The 10,815-nt window shown below is 38.7% G+C and overlaps 1 protein-coding gene across 1 annotated transcript; it reads left to right on the forward strand.

The window, feature by feature from the left end:
• The first annotated feature begins 655 nt into the window (after positions 1-655).
• On the forward strand, positions 656-6,972 carry LOC113015458 (uncharacterized). The gene is made up of 8 exons (XM_026157484.1): positions 656-686; positions 890-934; positions 1,141-1,401; positions 1,489-1,734; positions 2,137-2,286; positions 2,463-2,503; positions 4,082-4,179; positions 6,865-6,972. The coding sequence occupies exons 1-7, from the start codon at positions 656-658 to the stop codon at positions 4,145-4,147; spliced, it is 840 nt and encodes a 279-aa protein (XP_026013269.1). The 3' UTR covers positions 4,148-4,179; positions 6,865-6,972.
• Positions 6,973-10,815: the final 3,843 nt, after the last annotated feature.

Consider the following 10,815-nt stretch of genomic DNA (forward strand, 5'->3'; position numbering starts at 1 on the left):
AAGTTTTTATTAGCATTTGCAACACACAACCAACTCTATATCTCTTTAAAACTGTTCATGTAGTCCATAGTCATTACTTTCTCTTATCATGTAGCATCACAATGGAGTACCCTTCAGTGATAAAGACTAAATAAATGTTCATGTTTTACACTACCATTAAAGTGATGTTTTTATTGCTTGTTGACACTAGATCAACATATTTTAAGCAGATATGGCAACTATCACACATGAACAAATCACTGGGCAGATCAATATAAGAATGAATTATGTCAGAGTGGCAATATTATATATGCCATTTACTGTCCTGTAAGAGAAAATAGCTTTAATGACTTTCCCCAAGTGGGCTTAGTACCCCTAGAAGAGGATTAAATGTTCAATAGTTCTGTGACATAAATAAGCACAGTTCACCAAGCACAGGAAACATGAAGCAGTCTACAAGCTGCATCAAACACAGCATTTGTCTGAACTGGTTGTTGTTCCGCCCACTGACAGGGAACTGAAACAGTGAGGCTTGACTTGACACAAAAGACACTCAGCTTCTTTGGAACCAGCTTTTCTAAAACTAGATGCTTTTTAATTGATATTAAAATACTTTTAGTGGCAAACAGACACCATTGCTCACGACTGTTAAGCCTTCAGTCTACATCAAGACGACATGAGGATCAGCGCTCTCCGCATCAAACTGTGTAAGTACTTTCTCTATTTCTACATTATTATAAAATATAGGTTATTCATTCTGATTAAAAATATGACAGTTTACTTTGTTTTATATTTTAGGTTAGAAAAGTAGGCTATTGTATTTTTGTGGACATATAAGATGTAATAATACTTTTGAAAAATTTTACAGTGCATGTTTTAGTTCATCTGTACCTCTTTAATCTCTCTTCAGTGATGGCCATCATGATTCATCTGGATGTGCAGGATCAGAAAGTTGGTGAGTACTAACGGTTTGATTTTTTTGATATCAAAGTTCACATTTTGGATAAATAAGGATTTAGCAGAAAAACTGAGAGAAAGAACTGTTTCTGTGATATTTGTTATTGTTTTATTACTGTTTTATTTGTTCACTGATTAAGTGCAGTATGGCAGTCTTAGTAGTAAAACTTAGTAAACTGAGTCTTTCTTTTTTCTTTGTTTCAGATGCAGTTTCTCTTCTTGTTGTTCCAAACAGATTGCAGTTCTTTGAATATGAACCAGTGACATTTCACTGTGAAGGAGTCAATTACTGTGAAGTTTTGCATAAATTCAAAGGAAAAATAAAATCATGTAGTAAAACCAATAAGATGACACCAACAGGATCATCCTGCTCCATTCAAACTGTTTATGCAGACAACAGTGGAGAGTACTGGTATGAGCTTGAAGGAGGGAGAAGAAGCAACATTATCAACCTCTCTGTTACTGGTATATTTGAATAAACAAAACTTTTATGACATTCATTTTAATAGAATTTAATTTCATGTATTTAATTATCAAATGCATCTCATTTAGCTGGTCCTGTGATCCTGGTGAGTCCTGCTGTTCCTGCGTTGATGGAAGAAACTGTGACTCTGAGCTGCAGAAACAAAACTCATTCCTCCAACTTTAAGGCTGAGTTCTACAAAAATAGACGCTCCATCCATAAAACCTCCACAGGAAACATGACCATCCAGAGAGTTTCCAAGTCAGATGAAGGACATTACAAGTGTAGCATCTCGGGAGCTGGGGAATCACCAGTGAGCTGGCTGAACATCACAGGTGAGACACTGAGATGTTTTAAGATAAGATTTAGACATACGAATGACAGTTGATTTGGGGGAGGCTGTTGCTCAGGAGGTAAGAGCAGGTTATCTGCTGATCGGAAGGTTGGTGGTTTCATTCCTCCCTCCCACAGTCTGTTTTTAAGTAGATCTTCGATGCATGCTTCGGAGTATGAATGGGTGTGAATGTGTGTGTGTACATTTTTTGAATACTGATAACTTTCCCGCTTCCAAACCTAAATTGCAGATTTCAATAACTAAAACAGGTGTGTGGTGTTTTAGAAGCTTTAATTTCATTGGAAAGATTTTTAATGTCATTATGAAGAGCGAAAATTAACTTTTGATGGTTTACCATTCTTGTCTCATTTAAACCTTCCTGTTTTTTCTAACCACCATTTAGAGTCTCAAAATAAAAATTCCAAACCTAATCCAGACGAAGAGGCGTGCCATTTTTCCTCTGCTGCCACACGGATCATTTCTACCATTTTAGTTAGTGCCCTGTTGGTGGTAGTGGGACTGTATCACATTTGCAAAGCTTGCTGTAAGAGAGGTAATGACAATTATTATTATTTCTATTATTATTTTTTAAAAAACTTTAAACAACTTTTTAAAAAATAAAAGTTAATGTCATAAACTTGAACTAAAAAAAAAACATTTATACCTTTTATATGTGTTTAAAAAGCAAATTAAAAATTATTTTGTCATTTATTCCTTTAATCTTCATAGAGGCCGACACAGTGGATGCAGGCAGAGCAACACATGCTGCTGTAAGAGAGACGGAGGGTTCTTTACTCAACAACAGTAGCACAAAATTACTTCTGTCAAAAGGATTTTTTTTTCTCTTGTGGTGTTGTCTGTATCTTTGTTAGACGTGTATGTAATATTTTTGTATGTAATATATAGATGCGAGTGATAATTTGAGCATCCAAAACTTACGCCCCAAATGGAAACCACTTAGAAACAATTTTAAACCTCTTCTTTTAGACACGAACTGTGTCTCATACGTCTCAAAATGTGAAGTTCATCTTCAGACATGCATTCTGTTTCAAAATTAACTTTAAATGTAATTAGTGTTTTTTAACAATAACATTCAGTGACTAGCATTAACTGTCTCATAAAGTACACTACTGCAGGAGAAGAAAATGCAAAATAAGAATTTTACCATTTGATAACACAAACAACAAAGTAATATATAATGGACTAGTATAGTACAAGACATTAAAAAAGCTAACAAAAAATGTTTAGAGCTGTAAAGTGTAATATCTTGGTTTTGTGCAAAGGCAGGATCAAAAGTAGCGCAACTGATATTGTTGTCAAATTATCAGGCAAGCAGCAAAAATTCAATTTGAAAAGGAAGTTTTTAGTTAGCTCAGTGTTCCGTATGCCATCGCCTTACATAATGGGCCCATCTAGGAATGACATCGATTTTCTTTCTAAAATTGAATTTCAGATTTTCCCCAAAAATGTTAATGAATACATTAAAAAACAAACAGGGATCATCATCACTAATATTGCTGTGCTTATTATCCCCACTATCCTGCTTCATTACTATATTACTATATGAATAATATAGCAACATATTACTATTACTTCCTTACTATATTAAGAAGATGCATTGACCTGTATCTACTAACAATTAGGCCTTGGTGATGCTCAACTACAAGGTAATATTAATTGTGATAAAAAGGCATGCCCATGATAGCGGAGATGAGAGATGGACCCAAAATACAGGCACCGGCTTGATGCGAGTGAGTGTTCATTTACAAAGGTGAGGACACAAAAAGAAGTGAGCATGGCATAAACAGAAACTAAGGGAAACCTGAACTGGAAAAACTAAGGAACAACAAACCAAACTAACAAACCTGAAATGCAGGAGACAGAGAGCAGAGATGCAGGGCAACATGGAGAATGAAATGCATGAATACACAGACGGAACAACAGGAAGCAAAGGCAAATACACAATATAGACGCAGGTGAACCTACTTGGGCAAAGGACACAGACCTTTAAAGTAAAACAGGAAACCCACAGACTGAACTTACAGACACAGACTCAGCGACACAAGGGACAGCGACAGAGGGAGCACAGAGTGCAGGGACCAGAGTGACATGAGGAGCAGAGGGAACCAAAACCTAAGAACTAGAAACAGAAACCAAACCAAAATACTAACAAACGTGAACCAAGAAGAAACCACAGACTAAGAAACGTAATACTACAAAATCAAAAACTGGGTCACAGACCTAGGAACGTGACAATCAGAAACATCACCAAGTAAGTGTTAATGAACTAAGAAGAATTTGTGTTTTTTTATTTAAAATTTCTTGTCTACCAATTTATTTAATTGTAGCATTCGTCCGAGCAGAAGCAGGAACCAGCAGAGCAATGTCTTCAGCAGGTCCCCAGCAACCCGTAGCAGTGGATTCCTTCTATTGTACTAAACAAAAGGTAAAACTATGGACACGGATGCCTTATGTGCTGCATTAAGGCATCTGTTAAGGATTGGTAAAATTGACAACTTCATACATGGAATATTTATACTTTTTCACACATATAACTCACTGCTAGATTTGCATATGTAAAACTCTGATTTCACTAATGTTTCACACTGAACATATTTTTTGGGAACTCCTCAAAGACCTGAATATTGGTGTGGAATATGCACCATAGTCATTCTTTTTTCTATTCTATGTTTTACATGTATGAGCAAAGATGGTGGCGTGCACAGATGCAGCGGCTCACTGCTCCTCACGTTTGGTGCTTTGTTTTTTACTTTTTATACGGATATATGTGTGGGTGCATGTGTTTTCTATTACTATACATTGAGTAGAGCCAACTTACAGTCGTCAAGACCTTCTGAATTTGGAATTAGTCTGACATAATATTCATTGCGTAGCATGTCACCAATTCCACGGCATTCCAGAGGAAATAATAAGAACTCCAGGGTCTTCCCAGCGGCAAGCCAAAGAAGAAATGTAAACAAAGAAGGCAAAAGTTTGTCTGCAGGGTAAGTCTGCTAGTATGGCTAACAAAACAACGATTTAAGCCACTGCTTCCAAGTATCTTTCTCTCAAACGTCAGGCCCATAACCAACAAAAGTATGTACAGGACAGCAGCATTGTACAGAGACTTGGCGGCAGTCATTAATTCTGGATTCGGCTATTGAGCTTGCAGGTTCCAGTTCCGAAACAGTCCTAGGGGGGTGCAGTTAGCCACTACTTCTACCTTGCTAGGGTCTGTGGAAACACCCTGATCAGAGATGACGTGGCCCAAGTAGCAAACCTCCCGCTAGAAAAAGGCAGATTTACCAAACTTTGCTTTTAAACTTTTAAACCTCCAGCTGGAGCTGACCTAGCACTACATACAGTCGCTCAAGACGTTGCTGTACTGTTGATGAGAAGATTACAATGCCATCAAGATAGAGAAGCAGAGACTGGCATTGTTGATCACCAAAAATGCATAGCATTAGTTTCTGGAAGGTGCTAGGTGCATTAAAGAGCCCAAACGGCATTCGGTTCCATTCAAATAACCCAAAGGGAGTGCAGAACGCAGTCTTGGGTCTATCCTCTTCCGTAACTGGGACTTGATTGTAGCCACTGGCTAAATCCATGGTGGAAAATCAACAGGCACCAGTCAGAGCATCTAGGGATTCCTCAATGTGCAGCAGGTGGAATGCATCTATCCTTGTTTTGCACGGGCTGCCACCCCAAGCAGTCATGTCATGGGAGATCAAGTTAGTGCAACCCAAGTCAGTCTCATAAGCAGAAAAGACCGAGCTGTATTTCTTAAGGAGAGACCTCACCTACTCATGTTCCTCTGCTGACAGTTTAGACAAATCAATTCCTTGAATCTGATCCAATTATCACTGATCTTATTATTATTTATTATTATTATTACTAACATCATGGCACTTTTGTAGTGCATGGACATGGAGTTTAGGGGCCTCTGTGACAGAGCCCAGACTAAACAATGCTTCACCATGTTGCCCAAAAAGCTTGTGGTAACATTTCCAAATAACATTCATCCCTAATGCACCTGGAGGATCTTTAACGATCAACATGCCATACTGAGTACCTGTGATATTGGTCTTCCTTCTACCACCTGCCGCTGGTTTAGAGACTTCCTCTCAGACTATGTAGAGAGAGTTAGAGAGGAGCCCCATGTTTCCCCAGCCCTCAGTACACCACCTTGTAGTGAGTCAGGGTTAAGGCTAAGTCCCCTACTGTATGCTCTGTACACACATGACTGTGTTCATTCCCACCCAGACAACACAGTCGTTAAGTTGATACCACCATGGTGGAGATCATCTCTGGGGGAGACGAGACGGCAAACAGAGCTGAAGGTTAGACACTGTCAGACTGTTGTGTAGACAACAACCTGGACCTCAATATCACCAAGAAAAAAAAAACTGGTAGTCGACTTCAGAAGGTGGAAGTATTCACTGCAGCTTTTAAGCATCAACAGAGAGTGTGTGTTAAGGGTGTCCAGTTTTAAGTTCCTGGGTGTGCACATAGACACAGACCTCCAAAGGAGCTCAAACACCTCAGTGGTTTTAAAGAAGGCCCAACAGCGTCTCCACTTTCTGAGAATCCTCAGAAAAATGGACCTGAAGAAGGAGCTGCTGATCGTCTTCTACCGCTGCTCCATTGAAAGTGTGCTGACATATTGCATCGGTGTGTGGTTCTCCAGCACACAAAAAAGCACTTGAGACAGTCATTAATATGGACCCCAAAAATAATTGGACGTCCTCTTCCCTACCTGAAGGACCTGTACAGCACTAATTGTCTCAAGAGGGCACGCAGCATCCTACTGGACTGTACACACCCAGGACACCGGGTTTAAGCTGCTGCTGTCTGGCAGGAGATTAAGCCTGCTGAGGTCTCAGACGAAGAGACTCACAACAACAATAATAATACACAACAATACACATGCACTTCTTCTTCTTTTAAATAAAGTTACTGTGTTGTGTTGTGTTGTGTCATGTTGTGCCATGTTGTATGTAGTGGCAACTTGGGACAATATTCCAGTTTCATTGTACTATTCTACTATGTATGATTGTGCAATGACAATAAAGAGTTTTCTTGTCATCTATCTTACATTTTTTCTTCTACACTTCTTTTGTGTGTCTCACAGGTTGCAGAGAGAGAGAGAGCTGAAGAAATAATCACATCTGAAGGAGAGTGAAAACAAAAATATAACTCAGTTTTATCACATATTGTTCTAGTAATTAACCACGTTGTACATTGTCATCTCAGTTTTGTCTACATGTCTATAAATTGTTATATGTTTTCTTTTTTCAGATACAGCTTTTTGCCATTACTGTGTGGTCATAAGTATATATAAACCTTTGCTTGAATACAAGCAAAGGTACCAGCGTGATATTTAGAAGTTGAAGTTAAAACAAAGTGTTCGATCATTCCATTTTTACACATGTATGTATGAATAAGTATGTATGCTGTTAAAATAAAAGTGCTGGTGCAGCTTTTAAAAACACCCATTGTGGTCAACTGCTAATGCCAAAATGTCACATTACTTATTACACAACAGACCCACTGAGGTTGTGGTCAGCAATGAAATATAACTACCAAGTCTGATACTGAGCACGACTTTAACTGACTTCAAGTTAAAGTCTATTAGAGACACCACTTATTTTGTCTGTGTATACCCAGACAAAATAAGTGGTGTCTTATTTCATTCTAAAACTTATCTTAAATAAAGAAAATGATCTGAATTTCTACCTTACATTTGTTCATTTGTGAAAAGCATAAATCAGGAGCTCTATATTTGCAATTTTGTGCAAGTATAATGTGTCTTCAATTTAAAGATATAATTAATGCATTTATAAAATTAATTAATGTGCAATTAATTAAAAAAAGCCACATGCTCTACATACATTAATGCAAGTAGGCAAATAGAGTTGATTTTTTTTTTTAGCTTTAATCTCAGCTGTTGGCAATAGTCAAAAATAAAAATGTCTCTATTGTGGCGAGCTCAGACAAGGAGGAGACAGAGGTATCGTTTGGTCTTGCTTCCCGTGAGCCAGCCAGGGAGCACAGCCGTTTATTAACATTTGCAGAAGAACAGAACACTGCCGCTAGCTAACTGCTCAGCGCGGCAACAACAACAACACACAGGGCGCCCTCTGACCCCGGAAGGACACACCGTCGCAGCGAGAAGGCGTCACTCATCACTATGGCAACATAAACAAAACATAACTGTACAAACAGAACCCCGGACAGCCCTGACCCGCTACAATATATATATATATATATATATATATATATATATATATATATATATATAAATAATAGTATTATTTTAGGTTAGTGTGACAGAGGTAAAGAAAACTCTGATATTACTTTCGTTATCTGTCCCTTCACTCCCACTGTTTTTCATTCATCCAATGAATATAGACTTTCTTCTACACCCATTTACTACTGCTCAGCCCAGGCTGATACTCACCCACAAGGTGAGCCTGGTTGTGATTAAAGGCTATTTAACGGTGGCATTGAGATTAAGCAACAGGAGACACATTAGCAACTTGAAAGAATCATTGATGCGCTCCCTGATGCAGCTGGTCACAGATGATCTGTACTCCTACCAAGTTGGTGTGGTTCAGTTCTCCTTTTCACTGTAGGGTCCCTTCATTCTTAACATATCTGTATTGACCTGAGTGTAAATTCAGGAGCTTAATGTGTATTGTACAAGCACACACCCTTCAGGGCAAAGCTATGCCCACAAACGGCAGCGTAGAAAATCCAGGCAGCTACTCAGTGTCTGAGCAACCAATCAAAGAGCTCTTTACATCGCACTACATGGCTAGTTTGTATTGCTTTGGGATTTCAGAAATGAGATAGCTAAAGAGTAGTTAATCCAATAGCTAATATAATTTTAATGTCAGAACTAAATCTTTGACTTTTTAAAATCATTGAGTTATTTATCTTTTTAAAATGTGTTTTAAAAATAATTTTTAATTTTGAAATTAGAAACTGTTTTTTGAAATGAGGTTTTTATTGAGAGTTTATTTCTTTTTTTTGTGAAATTCATTTTCAAAAGTATTTATTTATGTATTAATAATTCATTTTGAAAAATAGTGTTTTTATTTAAAATTGAATTATTAAGCATTTAGAGTTTGCATGTGTTTTTGTCATTTTGAATTATGATTTATGTTTAAATCCACTTTGTTAGTCGTGAGTTTATAGTGCCGAGATTGTTCTGTTTTGCTTTTGATTATTAGATTCCCTCTTGTGTTGTTCTTACTTCCCACGTGTTTCACTCTGTTCCCCCCTGCTTGTCATGTTTATCTTTGTTTTTGGGTTTATCTGCACCTCTGTGCGTATTCCCATTACTTCCTGTTTTACTCTGGTAGTGTCTGTGTGTGTCTGTGAATATGGTGTCTGTGTGCACCATGTTTTGGTTTGCTTCTCTTACTTTGAATGTACCTTGTCTCATGTATTATGATTAGCTTTGCCTTCTCTGCCTCGTGTGTAATTTGCCCCAGCAGTGTTCCCCATGTGTTTCATGTTCCCTCATCATTCCCTGTGTCTTTAAAGCCTTTTGTTTTCTTCTGTCCAGTGTTGAAATCTCTCTCCAGGCTTTGTGAGGCTCTCTGTGAAAAGTCTAATTGATTTTGCTTTCAGGTTTTAGTTGCAGTTTTTTTCTTTACTTGGACATAATCAAGTGAAATATACTGTAAAGATAAAGTAAAAAACAAAAACAAAATTGTTTCAACCGTGAAACATCTTAATAATTACTAATGAAGTTGGTTACCAGAAGGAAAATGGTGGCCACTTGCAGAACCTGGCAGGGTAGAATATTTATCATTTTATATAAATATAACATACAATGTTCATTTCAGCTACCAGTAACAATCAGAATCACAATGTCTTTATTGTCACAGGTACAACGAAATTAGAAGTGGTCTCCAACCAGTGCATCATCCGTAAAAATAAAAAAATGTCAATACAATCAATAAAATAAAATACTTAAAGTACTAATATCTAAAAATCTTACTGTATGTACAAACATTTACATACATTCCCACACACATGCCTCAGTCAGTGCATAGATCATTTCAATGGTAGCGTGATGGCCATTTTTTGGCAGGCAACAAGGCGGCTGGGAACAGCGAGTGCCAAACTATCTCGAGCCATCAGAGCAGCAAAGCGCACACATTGCAGAAGAATGTACATTAACTTCCAGGACAGCAGTGATGCATGGCACATGTGGCAGGGCATCCAGGCCATCACCAACTACAGGAAGACGACACCTGCCTGCAAGGGTGACTCTTTCCTACTAGATGTGTTGAACAACTTCAATGCACGGTTTGACGCTCAGAATGACCTTGGTGAGAAGGTCCACCCCGTCTCACAACAACCAGGTTCTGTGTCTGACCTAGGCTAATGTAAGGAAAACTCTTCGTTACCCCACAGAAAGCTGCTGGTCCAGATAACATCCCTGGAAGAGTGTTCAGAGAACGCGCAGACCAGCTGACAGATGTCCTCACTGACATCTTCAGCCTCTCCGTGAGCACTGCTGTCGTCCCAACATGCCTCATGGTCACCACTATCATTCCTGTACCAAAGAAGTCCTCAGTGTCCTGCCTGAGGCGACTACCATCCTTTGCACTCACACCGATCATGATGAAGTTCTTTGAGAGGCTCATCATGAAGCACATTAAGACCTGGCTGCCACCCACACTGGACCAACTGCAGTTCGCCTATCGCCCAAACAGCAGATGAAGCCATCGCCACCACCCTACATTTTGCCCTCACCCACCTGGACAATAAAGACACATATGTATGAATGCTGTTCACAGACTTCAATTGAGCACTCAGTGCAATCATTCCTCAGCATCTGATGAGAAAACTGAGCCTGCTGGGCCTGAACACCTCTCTCTACAATTGGATCCCGGATTTTATGACTAAGATACTGAGACAGTCCAGATCATTAACAGCATCTCCAACACCATCACACTGAGCACTGGAGCCCCTAAGGTCTGTGTGATCATCCCACTGCTGTTCACTCTGTTGACTCACAACTGTGCACCAATGCCCAGTTTGAACCACCTCATTAAGTTTGACA

This window comes from Astatotilapia calliptera, chromosome 3 (genome assembly GCF_900246225.1).
Source record: "Astatotilapia calliptera chromosome 3, fAstCal1.2, whole genome shotgun sequence".
Lineage (NCBI taxonomy): Eukaryota > Metazoa > Chordata > Actinopteri > Cichliformes > Cichlidae > Astatotilapia > Astatotilapia calliptera.